General features: G+C 48.2%; 2 protein-coding genes across 2 annotated transcripts in view; both read left to right on the top strand.

Annotated features, from left to right (window-relative positions):
• Positions 1-867, top strand: part of GLOD5 (glyoxalase domain containing 5) — a gene marked incomplete at both ends in the record, with an annotated part of 7,543 nt that extends 6,676 nt beyond the window's left edge. Inside the window, one exon of the mRNA XM_080653218.1 lies at positions 742-867. Within this exon, the coding sequence (XP_080509344.1) occupies positions 742-867 (126 nt within the window). The remainder of the gene's footprint in view (positions 1-741) is intronic.
• Positions 868-10,813: 9,946 nt separating this feature from the next.
• GATA1 (GATA binding protein 1) lies at positions 10,814-18,275 on the top strand. The gene is made up of 6 exons (XM_080652544.1): positions 10,814-10,919; positions 15,314-15,552; positions 16,041-16,412; positions 16,520-16,665; positions 17,164-17,289; positions 17,755-18,275. The coding sequence occupies exons 2-6, from the start codon at positions 15,333-15,335 to the stop codon at positions 18,124-18,126; spliced, it is 1,236 nt and encodes a 411-aa protein (XP_080508670.1). The 5' UTR covers positions 10,814-10,919; positions 15,314-15,332; the 3' UTR covers positions 18,127-18,275.
• The last annotated feature ends 243 nt before the right edge of the window (positions 18,276-18,518 follow it).

Here is an 18,518-nt window from a genome sequence, read left to right as displayed (position 1 = left end):
AAAATGTTTGACCAAATAAATGAAAAACTCATTATATCTTGGCACAAAAGGAAGGTAACTGTAAAAACAAATAGTTATAAAAGCATCACAATGTCATTCGATTCTATCTATTTCCATACCCTGAACGCTCCAGGCCTGACATTCCAAATGGAGATTTGGCAAGTGGCTAAGGAGGTGCTAAGGACTTGTTAGCATCCAGCAGAGTCTTTCTTCTTGCTATAATCAAAAGGATTGAAGAAGGAATAATTTATAATTTGCTATTATTTAATGTTGGTGTCCCTGTAACACTTCAAATTATTTCATGTAAAGGGGGGCATTGGTTCTGCTGTTGGGGAAAACATATCAAGGTCTTAAATGTATTCTGTGCAAATATACTGGACTCTTTTTTGGAAAATATCAGTGAAAAAGTTTTGTTTGAAAGTAAAGTAGAGAAAGCATAGGGGTAAAGAGTATGAACTTTGGCCTAGACTGCCTGGGTTTAAATTCTGACTCTACCACTTACTAAATAATACCAGACATTATTATCATCATCCCCGTTTCACAGATGAGGAAACTGAGGTACAGAGCATTTATCTGCCCAAGGCCATAGAGCTGGAAGGTGGCTGGAGCAGAGGGAGGCAGGGGAGAATGGTAGATGAGGTCAGAAAGATACAGGGGTCTTCTAGGCCACTATAAAGAATTAAATTTTGGTCTCACACATGGAATGGAATGAATGACTTTTGTCTTTTCTTCCTACTTCAGGCTTGTGATGTCCCTATTGAGGAGGGTCCAGTCCCCAGAACTGGGGCAAAAGGGCCCATTATGTCCATCTACTTCCGAGACCCTGACGGAAACCTGATTGAGGTGTCCAACTATATTTCCCCATGATTGAAGCTCGCCCTCCTCCATTTTTTTCCCTGAAGTGTTGCCCGTTTTCTTCCCCAAGACCATCACCAGACCCAGAGGCCTCCAAGAACTGATGACTTAGGCCAGTGGTAGGCAAACTGTGGCTCGCGAGCCGCGGTTTGCCGCTCTGTTGACTAATGAGTTTGCCGACCACTGGGATAGGGGCTTAATCACAAGGAACAACAACAGCCTGTAATTATTGAAATCGAGAGCCTAGGTCAGTGGTCGGCAAACTCATTAGTCAACAGAATGGCAAACCGCGAGCTGCAGTTTGCCGACCACTGACTTAGGCACTTCACACATCCTGCTGGGGGAACCTGAGATGGGTTTGGGACCAAACCTACATGACTGAATGTTCTCCTTCCAAGCTGCCCCAATAAATTAATAACCTCTCAATTAATATAAGCTCTTTGTTATTATTGTCTCGGCCTTACATATGGGTGTTTGTCTAGCGCATAAGGTCTCTGAGCTGTATGGGGATCAGAGACTAGGGTAGGACATCTCTGACAACCAAATCCAGGGTCAGGCCCTTGGGATTCAAGGTCTCCGACAGATTTCTCCTTGCCCATGGACCCATCTTTTTTCATCCTTTTAGACTCATCTCACTCCTTCCAGGTGATGCCTGATGTTTCCACCTCAGAAGTCTCACTGAACCCCAAGATCTCTATGATGGGACCTTCAAGGAGCATCCCAGATACCACCTCCTCTTGGTGTGCCTTATCTGATCTCACCCCCAGGGGATGTGGAACTTTCTTTCTTTGGATCTAGCAAGTCCGAACTCATCTCAGCTGAGGCTCAGCTCCTGACATATATTGAGCACCTGTGTGTGCTTGGCCCTGTTCCAGGCTTTGGAGAGACAGCACTGAACAGAAGAGATAAGCAAACCTTTGTTTGTAGATCTACCATTCTAGTGGGAGAGATACAAAATAAATAAAATTAAGCAAGGAAAATACTAAGTATGTTATAGGATGACAAATACTTTGGAGGAAAAGAAAACATGGAAAAAAGGGACCTTAGATAAAAATCACTGTAGCAGTTTCCAATGTGTAATAGCAGCCGACTCGTCCCGGGCCCACAGTGCGCATAGGAATTTGTTCATAGTTTTTTGTTTTTTTTTAAACTATAGTTCCGCCCTCCAACGGTCTGAGGGACAGTGAACTGGCCCCCTGTTTAAAAAGTTTGAGGACCGCCGAAACCGGTTTGGCTCAGTGGATAGAGCGTTGGCTTGCGGACTGAAAGGTCCCAGGTTCGATTCCGGTCAAGGGCACGTACCTTGGTTGCGGGCACATCCCCAGTAAGGGGTGTGCAGGAGGCAGCTGATCGATGTTTCTCTCTCATCGATGTTTCTAACTCTCTATCCCTCTCCCTTCCTCTCTGTATAAAATCAATTAAATATATTTAAAAAAAAAAAAGTTTGAGGACCCCTGCGGCCTAAAGCATGAAGGTACCCGGTGTGTTTGAGGGTAACAGCAGGAGACTAGTAAGGAGGAAGAGGGAGCAACGTGTGACAGACTGGATGAGTTCCCCAAGAGAGAAAATGTCAACTAGAGAAGAGGTCCAGAGACATTTAGAGTTCAGAAACAAGGGGAAGAACCAGCACATGAGGCAGGCATAGAGGGAAGGGAAGAGTATGGCTTCTTGAATGAACGAGTGATGGATGAAGGAGCATGTATGAGAGTCTATTTGAGGTTAGGGAGTCCCTAGTCTTGTGGACTCTGGTCTCTAAACAGTCCCCACCCAGATGAGTGAACCCTCAGGGAGCCCCAAAAATGCTGGGAAGAGAGGATGTGTAAGGATGTGTGCTTCTGCACATGAAAGACTTTGCCAAAAGCTGTAGCAGGTTTTCTGCCTTTTTTTAAAAGACAGCTTACTTTGAATCCAGATGTTATTATGCCTGGAGATAGATGATTTATGGAAGGAAGGAAGGAAGGAAGGAAGGAAGGAAGGAAGGAAGGAAGGGAGGGAGGGAAAGTGGGAAGGAGGGAGGGAGGGAAAGAAAGGAGGCAGGGAGGGAGGGAAAGGAGGGAGGGGTGGGCAGCAGATGATGGATGAATGAATGTTTAGCTGGGTGGGTGGGTGGATAGTTGGGTGGGTGGGTAGATGGATGGATAGATGGACTGATATCCCCCGCCCCTGGAGAAATTTTTTCACATGTTTGTGCTTAGAAAGAACATGATTTTGTAAATTCCAGATTTGCTGTAATAGGGAAAAAACAAGAAACAATCCAAATGTCCATTAGCAGATGAATTGTTAAACAAGCCATGGTATATCCATTCCATGAACTACTCCTCAGTAATAAAAGGGAATAATCTCATGAGGCCAGCACTGACCAGATATTAAAACCAGACAAAGACATAACAAGAAAAGAAAACTACAGACCAATATCTCATGAATATAAATGCAAAAATATACACTAATAAAAGAGAAATATGCAAATTGAACATCGCTTCACAACGCCCACCAGCCAATCAGGACTGTGTATGCAAATTAACCTCATCACCTCCGTGGAGACTAACAGCAGGGAGGAGGCAGCTCCCAGCACGGCCTGCTTGCCCATCGCCACAGCGACCCGGGAGCAGGCAAGCGCGGCCCACAGGCAGCTCCCAGCACGGCCTACTTGGCAGTCGCCATGGTGTGCAGCAGGCAGGCCCCAGAGAGAGCAGAGAACCACAGGGAGCGGGCCCAAGCCATCAGTAGAACATCCCCTGAGGGCTCCCAGGCTGGAGAGGGTGCAGGTCAGGCTGAGGGACACCCCCCGCCCCGTGCATGAATTTCGTGCACCGGGCCTCCAGTCTTCAATAAAATACTAGTAATAGAATTCAGTAACATATAAAAGGATTATACAACATAACCAGGAATGCAAGATTGGTTTAACATATAAAAATCAATCAAGGTAAATACACCAGATTAATAGATTAAGGTACAAAAACTACATAATCTTAATAGATGCAGAAAAAAATTTTGATAAAATTCAACACCCTTTCATGATAAAAACACTCAACAAACTAGAAATATAAGATAACTTCCTCAACCTGATAAAGGGCATCTACAAAAAGCCTACAGCTAACCTCATACTTAATGGTGAAAGACAGAAAGCTTTCTCCCAAAGATCAGGAACAAGTTCAGGATGCTTCCTCTCACCTGATAAATGCTCTGGGCAGATAAATGCTCTGTACCTCAGTTTCCTCATCTGTGAAATGGGGATGATGATAATAATGTCTAGTATTATTTAGTAAGTGGCAGAGTCAGAATTTAAACCCAGGCAGTCTAGGCCAAAGTTCATACTCTTTACCCCTATGCTTTCTCTCCTTTCTTTCAAACAAAACTTTTTCACTGATATTTTCCAAAAAAGAGTCCAGGATATTTGCACGGAATACATTTAAGACCTTGATCTGTTTTCCCTAACAGGAGAACCAATGCCCCCTTTACATGAAATAATTTTAAGTGTTACAGGGACACCAACGTTAAATAATAGCAAATTATAAAGGGAATCTACAAAAAGCCTAAAGCTAACCTCATACTTAATGGTGAAAGACAGAAAGCTTTCTCCCAAAGATCAGGAACAAGTCCAGGATGCTTCCTCTCACCTGATAAATGCTCTGGGCAGATAAATGCTCTGTACCTCAGTTTCCTCATCTGTGAAATGTATTTACCTGGATTGATTTTTATATGTTAAACCAATCTTGCATTCCTGGTTATGTTGTATAACCCTTTTATATGTTACTGAATTCTATTTACTAGTATTTTATTGAAGACTAGAGGGTTTTCTTATTCAATGTTGTACTGGAGGTTCTAGTCAAGGCCATTAGGTAAGAAAAAGAGAAAAGTCATTCATATTGGAAAAAAGAAGTAAAACTATCTCTATTTGCAGATGACATTTTTGTACACAGAAAATCTTAAGGAACCTACAATAAAACCATGATATATACCACATGCATATACACGTACATGTACATACATACTGTATATATACATATGAACTCAGCAAGGTTACAGGATTTAAGATCACATAAAACTTAATCATATTTCTATACATTAGCAATGAATAATCCAGAAGTGAAATTGAGAAAACAATTCCATTTACAATAGCATCAAAAACAACAGAACAATTAGTAATAAATTTAACAAAAGGTGGGCAAGAGTTATACACTGAAAACTACAAAACATTGCTGAAAGAAATTAAAGACCTAAATAAATGGAAAGACATCACGTTTACAGATAAAAGAGTTTATAAAGATGGCAATACTCCCCCAATTGATCTACAGATTTCATGCAATCCCTATCAGAATCCCATCTTGCTTCTTTGCAGAAATTGCAAAACTAATCCTAAAATTCATGTGGAAATGCTAGGGACCCAGAATAGTTACCACAATCTTATTTTTTAAAATATATTTTATTGATTTTTACAGAGAGGAAGGGAGAGGGATAGAGAGCTAGAAACATCAATGAGAGAGAAACATCGATCAGCTGCCTCATGCACACCTCCCACTGGGGATGTGCCCGCAACCAAGGTACATGCCCCTGACCGGAATCGGACCGGAGACCCTTCAGTCCGCAGGCCGACGCTCTATCCACTGAGCCAAACCGGTTTCGGCACAATCTTATTTTTTTAAATGTTTTTATTGATTTCAGAGAGAGGAAGGGAGAGAAAGAAATAGGAACATTGATGAGAAACATCAATTGGCTGCCTCCTACATGCCTCCTACTGGGGATCAAGCCCACAACCGGGGCAGGTGCCCTGATGAAATCTAACCAGCAACCTCCTGGTGCATGGGACTAAGCCCAGCCAAAGGAGCCACTGACGGGCTACAACAGTCTTGAAAAACAAAAACACAGTTGGAGGATTCACACATCCCAATTTAAAAGCTTACTACATATCTATAGTCATCAAGAGTGTGTGGTACTGGCATAAAAAAAGATATACAGATCAATAAAATAGAATCGAGAGTCAGAAATAATATATATGGGCAATTGATTTTTGACAAGTATGTCAAGACAAGCCAATGGAGAAAAAAATAGTCTTTTCAACAAATGGTGCTGAGACAGCTTATCCATAAATGAAAGAATGAATTTGGATCCCCTACTCACACCAGATACAAAAATTAACTCAAAATTAATCAAAGGCCTAGCCAGTCTGGCTCAGTGGTGAGGAGGTCATAGTTTGATTCAGGGCACAGGCCCCTCTTGTGGGCTCAGTCCCCAGCAGGAGGCATGCAGTCGATCAATGATTCTTTCTCATCATTGATGTTTCTATCTCTTTCCTCTCCCTTCCTCTCTGAGATCAATAAAAATATATTTTAAAAATTTTCAAGAAAATAAACTTATATAAAAAATAAAAATTTTAAAAATGAATCAAAGACCTAAATATAAGACCTAAAACTATATAACTTTTATAAGAAAACTTAGGCATAAATCTTTGTGACCTTGCATTAGGCAAAGGTTTCTTAAATATGACACCTGAAACATAAGCAATCAAAGAAAATGTAAATAAATTGAGGTTTGTTAAAATGAAAAACTTTTGTGCTTCAAATGTAACTCTCAAGAAAATTAAAAGGCAACCCACAAATAAGAAAAAAATACTTGCAAATCACATATCTATAGGAGTCTGGCATCCAGAATATACAAAGAACTCTTAGAACTCAACAACAGAAAAACAAATACCCCAATTAAAAATGGGCAAAGAATTTGAACAGACATTTCTCTAAAGAAGATGTGCAAATGGTGAACAACCACATGAAAAAAGAGCTCAACATCCTAAGTCATGAGGAAAATGCAAATCAAAACTATATTGAGCCCCGTTGGTGTGGCTCAGTGGTTGAGTGGTGAGCAAGTGCAGGTTGCCGACTCAATTCCCAGTAGGGGGTGTGCAGGAGGCAGCCAATTGCTGATTCTCTTTCATCATTGATGTTTCTCTCTCTCTCTCTCTCCCTTCCTCTCTGAAATCAATAAAAATATATTTTTAAAAAAGCAGGATAATATCAAGTGTTGGAAAGGATGTGGATAAATTGGAGCCCTTCCTACAGCTTCGGTGGAGAACACTTTTGTAGTTCCTCAAAAAGTTAAACAGAATTACTTGCCATTCTGTTCCTCATATTGTATGATTCCATTTATATGGAATGTCCAGAACAGGCAAACCCATGACAGAAATTAGATTAGTATTGCCAGGGACTTGGGGGAAGCAGACATGGAATGGAAAATAACTGCTAATGGGTACAGGGCTTCTTTTGGGGGTGATGAAAGTGTTCTAGAATTGATAGTGTTGATAATTGCACAACTCTATGTGAACAGACTAATCACTGATATGTATACTTTAAAAGGGTGAATTTGATGGTATATGAATTACATCTTAATAAGAAAGAATGAACTATGGATACACACAACAATCTGGATGAATGTCACAGCCATTATGCTGAGCAAAAGAAGCACATATGTATGATTCCATTTATATGAAGTTCAAAAACAAGCCCCCAGGCCCAGTATCCCATATTGTTTATACATATGTACTAATGGAATAAAAAGCATCATGAGGAAGAGAAATACCGAACTCGAGGCAGTGGAAGGAGAAAGGGAGATGGAATTGGTGCAAGGACTTCAACTGTATCTGTAATATTGTTTCTTTTTAAAGGATCTGAAGTAAATAAGGCGGGGTTCTGTCCCCAACCTGGTGGACTCCACAATCTGCAAGAGGCATGAAGAGTCCAAATGCCCTGGGCTGGCACCAAGCTCTAGAACCCCGAAAGATGCTAGGAGAGAAGGAACCAGTCACGGAAGACTTCAAGGAAGAGAGGACGTTGGGGCTGGTCTCAAATGACAAAGTGGATGCTTGGCTGGGACACTCCACCCCCACCCTCACCCCCACCTCCCGCCCTCGTGGGTCTCCCCCAAAGCCTGGCCTGGCCCCACTGATTCCCTTATCTGCCCACTCCCAGCTGCCTCCCTGCTGGCTGAACTGTAGCCGCAGACTTCTGGGCCTGTGCCCCCTCCACAGGGATGGGGGAGGGAATAGGGTGAGGCTTGGCCTCAGAGCCTTAGAGTTTCTAGCTCTTGAGGAAGGCAGGGCTCTGAGGCCCCCATTCCCCACCCTTCCCTTCCCTTCCTGAGCCCTTTCTCCCTCCAGGTGTGAATGGGCCATGAGTCTAGCGGCCAAATCCTTGTGTGAGATGTGCCTCCAGCCTGCCCTTCCCCTGGAGGACAGATTTCCCTACCTCTCCCCCTACCCTGCAACTGCTGTTTCTAATACTAACACTGAGGAGAGTTACCTTTACAGAGCTCACCGCTTATGGTGTGCCAGGCAGGCCCTCTGTTGATTGGCATCTCAACAATATTTGATGGGGATTCTATGATTGTGCCCATTTTCCAGGTGAAGGAACTGGGTTCTGAGTGTGGCTTGCCCAGGAATCATGAGCAAATCAGTGTCAGAACTGAGACAAGAACCTAGGGCTTGGAGGAACATCTTCATTTCTCTGTGCCTACTCCAGTCTGGAAGACGGGGGCAATTATATGCCCTTACACACAAGGACCTGGTGAGAATGGGATAGATAATATGATGCAGGGAAGGCACTTAGCACAGTGCCTGGGGTGGCTTGGCAAGCATTGTTGCTGTTGTTATTATTATATTAGTGCTAAGGAAAGTATCCAAGTCAGTATTATTATCATTATTGTTGTTGGTAGAATTAGGATGAATAATAATTATTAGTTTTAGAAATAGTATTAACAATAGTATTATTGCTAAATTGGAATTAGCATTAGTATTATTATATTATTAAAATTAGTATCAGTGCTAGTATCAATATTAGAATTAGTATTAGTAATTAGAATTGGTATTGGCATCAGCATATTATTAGCATCAATATTAGAATTAGTAGTAATTCTAGTAAAAAAGGTCCAAGTACTATCCCTCATATACAGTAGGTACTCGATAAATAAGAATACTTAACAGTTATTGAGATTTCAGATTCAAGTGAGTTAAAATCACTTAATGGATTCAATCTTGTTTAGTGGCCCCGTCACCCTATGGAGTAGCCACTATTATTACTCCATCTTTACAGATGAGGAACTGAGGTCCAGAGCAGATAGCAAGTCACCCAAGGCCGCACGACCAGTCGGTGGCAGGGCGGTCTATAAATGAGGGTGGGCTGGCTCCAGAGTGGATGTCCTAAAACCATCTTCACTTAGGTCATTGGGTCTTCATTCTTACCAATGAGGGCTCAACATGGGCGTGGCACATAGCAGTAGCTCAATAAATTCGAAGTTGTGGCCTTGCTCTCTTTCCTCCTTAAAACTCCCATTTTGCGTAGGAGAACACTGAGGCCAGAGGGACAAGATGAGGATGGGAAACTCCCTCTGGGGTGGGTCCATGGGTGAGCAGACCCCACTGACCCAGGGCTCCATCCTTGCCCTCTGCCCTCAGTGGGTCTCGGTCTCTCCATCTGTAGAATGAGTGGTCAGGAGAGCTCCCTGTCCCATGGAGTTCTGGGGCCATGACTGGGTAGTCTTACCCCCTTCCCTATGGGGACCCAAGTTGGACACCTACTTTGTGAACTGTGCACATGTGTCCAATGTTTTCATACAGAGAAAGTGCTCAGAACAGGCCAGGCAGGAGTCTATGATAGCATGAGACACTGGTTGCTGTCACTGCTGTTACCATTCGGGGGAAAGTAGGACAGGGCAAGAAGGTGGGGATTGAGGTGCAGAGGCCCAGCAATTCTCTGAGGGTCCCTGTCAGCAAGTGGAGGGCAGAGCCAGAGGCCACACGGGACCACATCAGTCCACATTCCCCTGTCCCACCACCTGCCCAGGGTATACCAGGCTGCCACGTGGGGTCTCATGGGCTTCTTCCCAGGCTCTGTCTGAATCTCTCTCTGTCTCTGTCCCCCTCTCTATAGCATCGACCTTGTCTCCCTTCTGTTTCTCCACCTGTTGTTGGCCTCTGTCATTTCCAGGCTTTATCTTTCCCTTCTGTCCATCTGTCTCTCGTTCTCTTTGTCTATGTTTTGAACTGTCTCTGGCTCTCTCTGTGCGTCTCTCTCCCTCTCTGTCTCTCCTTTCTTTCTGTGCCTCCTTCCAGCTCTGTTTCTTTCTTTATTTCTGAGTCTCCCAATTTCCATCTGTCTCTATCTGTGTCTCACTCTTCTTTATCCCTCCAATTTCTCCTTTCCTTCCCCCACCCCATCCCACTCCTCAAAGACCAGCAGAGGCACTAACCCCTGGTTCCACCTGTTTCCCGCCACCAGAGCAGCATGGCGGGCAAGAAGTTGAGGCCGCTGTCCCTGGGTGCCCCCCAGCTCCGCCCCCCATCCCAAGTCAGCCTGTTACCGCGGAGCCAACAGCCACCGTGGCCTCCATCTGATAAGACTTATCTGCTGCCCCAAGACAGGCCAGAGCTGGCGTAAGCCCCAGTGGGGTGCTGAGTGAGTGTGCCCCTGCCTCCCACCAGCCCTGGCCTGGCCCCTGGGCTGGGCCTGGGTCGTCAAGATGTCCCATGGGCTCTGGTTTAAATCCTACTTAACCTTTCTGAATCTCATTCTTCTTGCCTGCAAAATGGGTACAGTCACTCCCCTCCTATTCCTATGGCCAGTAGGACTCACATACATAAGTGCCCAGCCCACAACTGGCCCAGCACATAGTAGGGGCTTTACAAACACTCACTGAAAAGCCGAGCAGAGTCATGAAACCACATCTCCTATTTTCATTTTATCTTGGCTTCAGCCCATGTTGTTTGGTTGGACACTGAAGTCCATGGGAGCCCGAGTCAAACAGGATCCAAGAATCCATGGGGTGGGCAGGTGGGATGGAGGAGGGTCCCCACTGCCCAGGAGGTACCCCACCAGCAGGAGGCCCGCCCCCTCCCCTGGTTTGCCCCACCCACTGCTGCACCAGCCACTCCCTGGGGAGGAGGGAGGAGGGAGAGGGGAGGGAGGGAGAGAAGGAGGAAGGGAGCCTCAAAGGCCAAGGCCAGGCAGGACACCCCCTGGGATCACACTGAGCTCGCCACATCCCCAAAGCAGCTGAACCCTCTGCACCAACCAGCCCAGGTCAGTCTCAGCCCCCCGAGAGTCCCCAGCAAGGCAAACTCTGGGCCTGCTGCCTCTTACCTCAAGGCTATCCCCCTAGCCTGCTTCAGGTTCCCCAACCTACCCCTGGCCCCGAAAGTGTCTACCACCCCTGAATCCCTTGGTAGACCCTCCAGACCACCTCTGCCTTTCCAACCCCCATTCCTATCCCAAACCTACCCCCCGACCCCACTCTCTGCCCTGACTCCCATCTACACCTTCCAAAATATCTACGTTCCTCTGATCCCTTAATGCTCCCCATACCTCATCTCTGCCCCTAATGTTTTTATCCCCCAAATCCTACTTCTGCCCCAGATCTGATTTTCCCTCACCTGAACTTGTCTCTGTCTACAAATTCCCCCCAAAAACTCACTCTCCCACCTCAACTATTTCTGCTCCCCAAGCCCTATGTGCTCTACAATATCCTTGCCTCTGCCCTAATTTCTCCCTTTGACCCCCATACCTATCTCTGGCCTGCCAAACCCTAGCTCCATCCTCTTACTCCCATCTCTGACTCTCAAACCTTGTATTTATTCCTAGTGACTTCTCTCTGATCCCCCAAAACCATTTGTCTCCCCCCAAATCCTTGCCTGCTCATCAAAATGCCTTCGCCACCCCAAACACCAAATCTGCTTCTCCAAGTCTGCACTGTCACATTAATTCTTGTGTCTGCCTTCCCTAAACCCCATCTCAGCCCCCAAATATCTGTCCGCCAGGTCTCTCTGGCTCCAAATCTTTCTCTACTCCAATTCTATCTCAGTTCTGAAACTCCTCCTATGCTCCCATAACCCATCTCTAATCATCAGACACATTTCTGCCTGTCCAAACCCATCTTTGACCCCCTAAACTTCATCTCTGCTCCATTAAAACTCTTGGATCCCCAAACTTTTCCGTGACACTCAGAATCCATCTCTGACCCCCAAACTACATCTCTAACTTCTCAACTTTATCTCTGACTCTCAAACCTGATCCTCAACCTTCTCTCCGCTTCCCAACCTATTTATGATCCCAAAATGTAACCTTTCAAGGTTGTCTCTTCTCAAACCCCGTACCTGCTTTCCAAGGCCCCATAGCTATACCCCAAACCTCTCTGACTCCTCAACCCCTATCTGACCCTCAACCCCTCCCAAGACTCCATCTTCCCTCAGACCCCATCTCTATTCCCTTTAGTCCTGAGGGACCCTCCCTTAAGGGCTGGAATAGGGACGTTACCTGGGGTGAGGGACTGGGCGAGGGGCTGGGCCGAGGGAGAGTTGAGGGTGCCGGCCTGCTGCCTGCTGCCCGTTGGGGCAGCACTTACTCTAGTGGGGCAGCTGATAAGGAGCTTTCATATCCCCCAGCCTTGAGATAAACTTTATCTCTGTCTGGAGAGTGATAACTGGGCAGGGGGGGGGGGGGCTGGGCCCCTGCCATGAGAGGGGTGGGCAGCCCTAGACCCACCAAGGTGTCAGATGCAAGGGGGTCAGAGGGGGCTGGAGGGAGGTTATGGGAGAATAAGGTGAGGATGAGGGGATAAGGGAACAGTGGTGACAGAGGCAAAAAGCAAGACACACAGGGAGACAAAGAGAGAAGGGAGGAAGAAACAGAGAGAGATGAGAAAAATAGAGAAAAAAAGAGCAAGAGACAGATATGCAGAGAGAGAAAGGAGAAACAGAGACTCAGAAAGAATGAGATAGACAGCAGGAGAGCAGGAGACCCGGAAACAGAAATGAGAGTGAGACAAGAACGGGGTTTGGGGGATAAAGACTCACAACTAGAATCGTGGAGGGACAGAGATGAAAGAGATGGAGGATGAGATGAGGAGACAAGACCCCTTCCCTGGGGAGAGACCCTGGAGTCTAGGTTGGTTGTGGGCACATCCACAGGGCCATCTCTTTACCAGCAAAACCCCCAACCCCGGGCCCAACCCTTCACATAAGCAGGGAGGTTGAAGGGGCCTTCCATTCTATCTCCATCACTCTATCCTACAGACAGGGACACTGAGGCCTTTAGGTTCACAGGATAAGTCAGGGTCAGGGGTACGTTTCCTGGGTCTTCATCTGGAGCTGTGTGCAGTGCGGTCTGGTCCAGGATATGGGGATAATAAAACAGATATGGAAATAAGGCCAGAGGACCCAGAGAGAGAGAAGGCAGGCAGAGACAAACAAACAGAATGAGACAGAATGTGAAAGATGTAGATATGAGTAGAGAGGGAGAGAGAAGAGAAAAAGATATAAAGAAAACTAAGAAAAGGAGAAACAAAAAGAGATAAAAAGACAGAGAGATAGCCCTGGCTGGTGTGGCGCAGTTGGTAGAGTGTTGTCCCATGTACTAAGGGGTTGCCGGTTCAATTCCCTGGTCGATGGGTGTTTTTTTTCTTCACTTCTCTCTCTCTCTCTCTCTCTCTCTCTCTCTCTCTCTCTCTCTCTCTCTCTCATCAATAAAAACATACTTTTTAAAAAGACAGAGAGATACGTCAAACCTCAGAGGGAAGGCAGGGGAGGGGGCAGTAAGAGATCAACCAAAGGACTTGCATCCATGCGTATGAGCATGACCAATGGACACAGACAGTAGGGGGATGAGAGCATGTGCTGGGGGCTGGAGCGGGCGGGGAGGTCAATGGGGGGAAAAGGAGACATATGTAAAACTTTCAACAATAAAGAATTTTTTAAAAAGACAGAGATAAAGATGGAGAGAAACAATCATAGAGATAGAGACATGGAAAGACAGACAAAGCGAGGGAAAACCACTAGACATTTATAAAAGTAGAGAAAGAGAGAGCGCAATATATATCATGGTAGCATAGAAATGATATGAAATACAGAGAGCAAAGGAACAGTGTTAGAGAAAAAGACCCAGGGAGACAGCGATACACACAGAGTAGTGGCAAAGGGGCATAGACCAAGTTGCCATCTCACAGGTCTTAGCTTGGCCCTGTCACCACCTCCTATCTGGCAAATGGGGAAACTGAGGCCTGGGGATGGTGGGGGCTGAAGGAAGCAGAAAGCAGAACTATGGCCAGCCTCCCCAGGGAAGTGGGTATGGGTAAAGGGAACACCTCCCACCTGTCCCCCTTCTCAGAGGAAGCCAGTGGCCTTGGGGTGATTTCAAAAGTTGGGCGGGGATGGCAGAGATAAGCAGTGGGGGGTACTGACCCCCCCACCATGGATCAGGGAGGAACTCTGTCTGCAGACCCAACTGAGGTGGGGGAGGGGGAGTCAAGCCGGAAACCTTGGGGTTTCTGAGAAAGTCAGAAGGCAAGATGCAGCAGATAGGGATGAAACTGGGGAACATATGAGGGTGAACCCCCAGGTCCAAGGGGGTGACCAAGGGGTTCATGGGACTCTAATTCTACACTCCATCCCACCCAACCCAGACTCCTCTAGAGGGGGAGGGAAGGGAAGAAGGGGGCAGGGGAAGAAGAGGAAGAAGAGGACAGGAGGAAAAAATGAGCAGAGAGAAAGAGATGAGCAGAAAGAGAGGGAGAGAAGGATGAAGAAAAAGGAGGAGAGGAGAGAGGAGTGGAGGAGATGTAGAAAGGGGGAAAGGGATAGAAGGTAGCTTAAGGGGAGGAGAGGAGAGAAGAAGGAAGAGATAGAAGAAGAGAAGAGAGCCCTAGCTGGTTTGGCTCAGTGGATAGAGCGTTGGCCTGTGGACTGAAGGGTCCCAGGTTCGATTCCGGTCAAGGGCATGTACCTTGGTTGCGGGCACATCCCCAGTAGGGGGTGTGCAGGAGGCAGCTGATCGATGTTTCTCTCTCATCGATGTTTCTAACTCTCTCTCCCTCTCCCTTCCTCTCTGTAAAAAAATCAATAACATATATTTAAAAAAAAGAAGAAGAGAAGAGAAAGGGGACCAGGGAGAGAGGATGAGGGGGGTAAGGGAGAGGAAGAGGAGAAGGGGAAGGGTGGGGGGAGAGTGAGGAGGAAGAAGGAGGAGTGGAAAGAGAAGGAAGAGGGGAGAAAGGAGAGAAGAAAAAAGGGAAGTTGAGTGAGAGGAGGAAAAAGAAGAGATGGAGGGAGGGAGGAAGGAGAGGAAAGAGAAGAAAGGGAGGAGGAGGAGGAAGAAGAGGAGGAAGAGAGGAAGGAAGAGAAGGTGGGTGTAGGAGGGAGAGGAAGAGGGAAGAAGAAAAAACAGATGAGGCAAGAAGGGGAGGAGAATGGGAAAGGAGAGGAGGATGGGGAGTTAGAGGATAGAGTAGAAGACTAGGGAGAGATGAGGTAGGAGTGGTAAGGGAAGAAAGAGAGGAGGGGAGGGGGAGAAGGGACCTACAGAGATGGAAAAGAGGGATATAAAAATTGAGTGGATGGAGTGGAGGAGAAAGGAGGAAAGAGGGTGTGGAGAAGAGAGGGGAGGGGAATGATTTCAGTGTCTGAGGACCCGTCCTGTCCTCACAGGTCAAACCTCAGAGGACCCATGGAGTTCCCTGGCCTGGGGGCCCTGGGGACCTCTGAGCCCCTGCCTCAGTTTGTGGATCCTGCCCTGGTGTCCTCACTACCAGAGTCAGGGGTCTTCTTCCCCTCTGGGCCTGAAGGCTTGGATGCAGCAGCTTCCTCCACTGCCCCAAACACCGCCTCGGCTGCTGCTGCTGCACTGGCCTACTACAGGGATGCTGAGGCCTACAGACACTCCCCAGGTAACTCCTTTGGGTGTTTTCTCTGGCATGGGTCCCATGCTGTTGGGGTTGCCATGGAGACCCTTAGCTAGGGTAGAACCCCTCCAAGAGGCAATCTTGGAAATGGCCGGAAGCCTTCATGAGGCTATGTGGACCACATTCCCTATGTATGTGCAGGCCTGGGAATGTACATCCCCAGACTGTCTCATCGGCCATGAATGTTGTAAGTAGGTGGGGGTGGCCCTAGTTGTTGAGTGGCCCGTGGGGCTCCACAGTTATGCTCAAAGCCCATTGGGAAATGGCTGCAGGTGACTGCAGCTGCCAGGGTGACCAGTGGGGCTCAGATCCAGGAGTCCCTCAGGGCCAGCAGCTGTTCTGGCAACCTATGGGAAGGTGGGAAGGTTGGCCACCATGCTGGGGCTGTTGGGCACCACTGCACCTTGAAAGCAGGATGGCTTCAGATCGTTCTGTCCCCTTCTTTCTTCCTTCCCATACCCACCCCCTAACAGTCTTCCAGGTGTACCCATTGCTCAACTGTATGGAGGGGATCCCAGGGGGCTCACCATACACCAGCTGGGCCTATGGCAAGACTGGGCTCTACCCTCCCTCCACTGTGTGCCCCACCCGCGAGGACTCCCCACCCCAGGCCTCAGAAGATCCGGATGGAAAAGGCAGTTTCCTAGAAACGTTAAAGACAGAGCGACTGAGTCCGGACCTGTTGACACTGGGACCTGCAGTGCCTTCCTCCATCCCTGTCCCCAGCAGTGTCTACGGGGGCCCTGACTTTCCCAATAACTTCTTTTCTCCCACCGGAAGCCCCCTCAATCCAGCAGCCTATTCCTCCCCCAAGCTTCGTGGAACACTGCCCCTGGCCACCTGTGGTGAGGTTCCCCAAAGGGGACAGGGAGGTTGAGGAGGGGGATGGGGGGGGTCCAAGGCAAAGTTGGGCTGAGCCTGGCTCCCTCTTCCCCTCTCTCCACCACACCAGAGGCCAGGGAGTGTGTGAACTGTGGAGCGACAGCCACTCCGCTGTGGCGGCGAGACAGGACAGGCCACTACCTGTGCAATGCCTGTGGCCTCTATCACAAGATGAACGGGCAAAACAGGCCCCTCATCCGGCCCAAAAAGCGCCTGGTAAGACCCCAGGCCTGCTGTTCCCACTCCGTGCAGGATCTCTGTCCTCACACTCTACGAGAACCCCGATCCCCCTCCCTGCCCCATCCACTCAGGGACCCAGCTCTGCACAGGAGTGTCTACCCTCAGCCCACCCTCAGGCTGCAAGCAGGCACGCCGTCCACTCCCTGCACAGCTGTTTTCATACTTGGCTACACACTGGGATCACCGTGGGGCCCTCCCAAGATGTGTTGATTTACTTGGTCTGGGGCGCTGCCTGGGCATCAGGATTGTTTTTGACTCCCCAAGTGATTCCAATGCCCACCAATGTTGAGAACCACTGATGCAGTCCCACACCATCTGGAAAGCCCCGGGACAGGAGGCCATGTCCTCACCCCTTAGAGAACCCTCAGTCTACGCCTTGTCCAGGAAGCCCTCCTTCACCCTGACCCTCACCTCCTGTGTCCTCCACCCACCCACCCCCCAGTGCACTGACCCTCACATTCTTGCTGCCCCCAGATCGTCAGCAAGCGGGCAGGTACCCAGTGCACCAACTGCCAAACAACTACCACAACACTGTGGCGGAGGAATGCCAGTGGGGACCCTGTGTGCAATGCCTGCGGACTCTATTACAAATTACACCAGGTGTGCTCTGCCTCTTGGAGCCTCCCCCCTCCCTCATCCCACCAATCCTCCCTTTCCTTCTCCTTCTTTGCCTTTCCTGTATTCTTCCTATCCCCCTTCCTCTCTTCTCCCTGTTATTCTCCTCCCTCCTCCTTCCCCCTCATCCCTCTCTTCTCTGTACCTCCATCTTCTCCCTGACTTCCTTTTCCCTCCTGCTCCCTTCTCTCTCCTCCATTTCTCATCTCCTTCCTCCTCCCCTCCAGCCATCAGTTAGTCCTATGGCTAGAGGCTCCCCAGGCTTTCCCCAGCTTAGGGCCTCACAAGCTCATGATTCCTTAGGGCATTATCTGTGCCACAGCTGGGGCCTGCTCCCCTAGTCCTTGACCCAGTTCCCTACTCTTAAGGAGTGGAGTGGAAAGGGTGTCCCTGGTGGAGACACAGGCAAAAGTCTGAGGTTGGGACCACTCATGGCCTCTCTTTCATCAGGTGAACCGACCACTGACCATGCGGAAGGATGGTATCCAGACTAGAAACCGCAAGGCATCAGGAAAAGGAAAAAAGAAACGAGGGTCGAGTCTGGGAGGCACAGGACCAGCTGATGCACCAGCCGGTGGCTTCATGGTGGTGGCTGGGGGCAGCGATGGTGGGAATTTTGGGGAAGTGGCCTCAGGCTTGACATTGGGCCCACCTGGCACTGCCCATCTCTACCAAGGCCTGGGCCCCGTGGTGCTGTCAGGGCCTGTCAGCCACCTCATGCCTTTCCCCGGGCCCCTGTTGGGCTCACCCACAGGCTCCTTCCCCACAGGCCCCATGCCTCCCACCAGCAGCAGCACTGTGGTGGCGCCACTCAGCTCATGAGGACACAGAGCATGGCCTCAGAGCAGGGGTGGGGTCGCTCTCCGCGTGGAGCCAGCAGTCCCTCTACAACCCAACCTCTGGGCCCCCCATACCCCTTGGTCTGGACCGTCAAAGATTTATAAAATAAAGCACCAAAGTCCTGAAGTTGGAGGTGTGGCTCTGAGTGGGATGAATAAAGAGCCGTGGTAGGTGGGTGTGCAATGGTGCCTGTGGTTCTCTGGTGATGGCGTGAGGCTGTGAGAGAGAACACTTGTGACCCTTCATGATAGTGGGTTACGATGTGCAAGTATAACATGATGTGTATGTGAAACCACATGTGACAGCAACCAGGGTGTATGAAATGGCGTGTACATGCACACGTCATGGGCAGAGACCGTGTGTGGTGGCTGATT

Source organism: Plecotus auritus (genome assembly GCF_963455305.1).
Source record: "Plecotus auritus genome assembly, chromosome: X".
In the NCBI taxonomy this organism is placed as follows: domain Eukaryota; kingdom Metazoa; phylum Chordata; class Mammalia; order Chiroptera; family Vespertilionidae; genus Plecotus; species Plecotus auritus.
The sequence above is the reverse complement of the archived record's forward strand: the minus strand, read 5'-3'. Positions and strand labels throughout refer to the sequence as shown.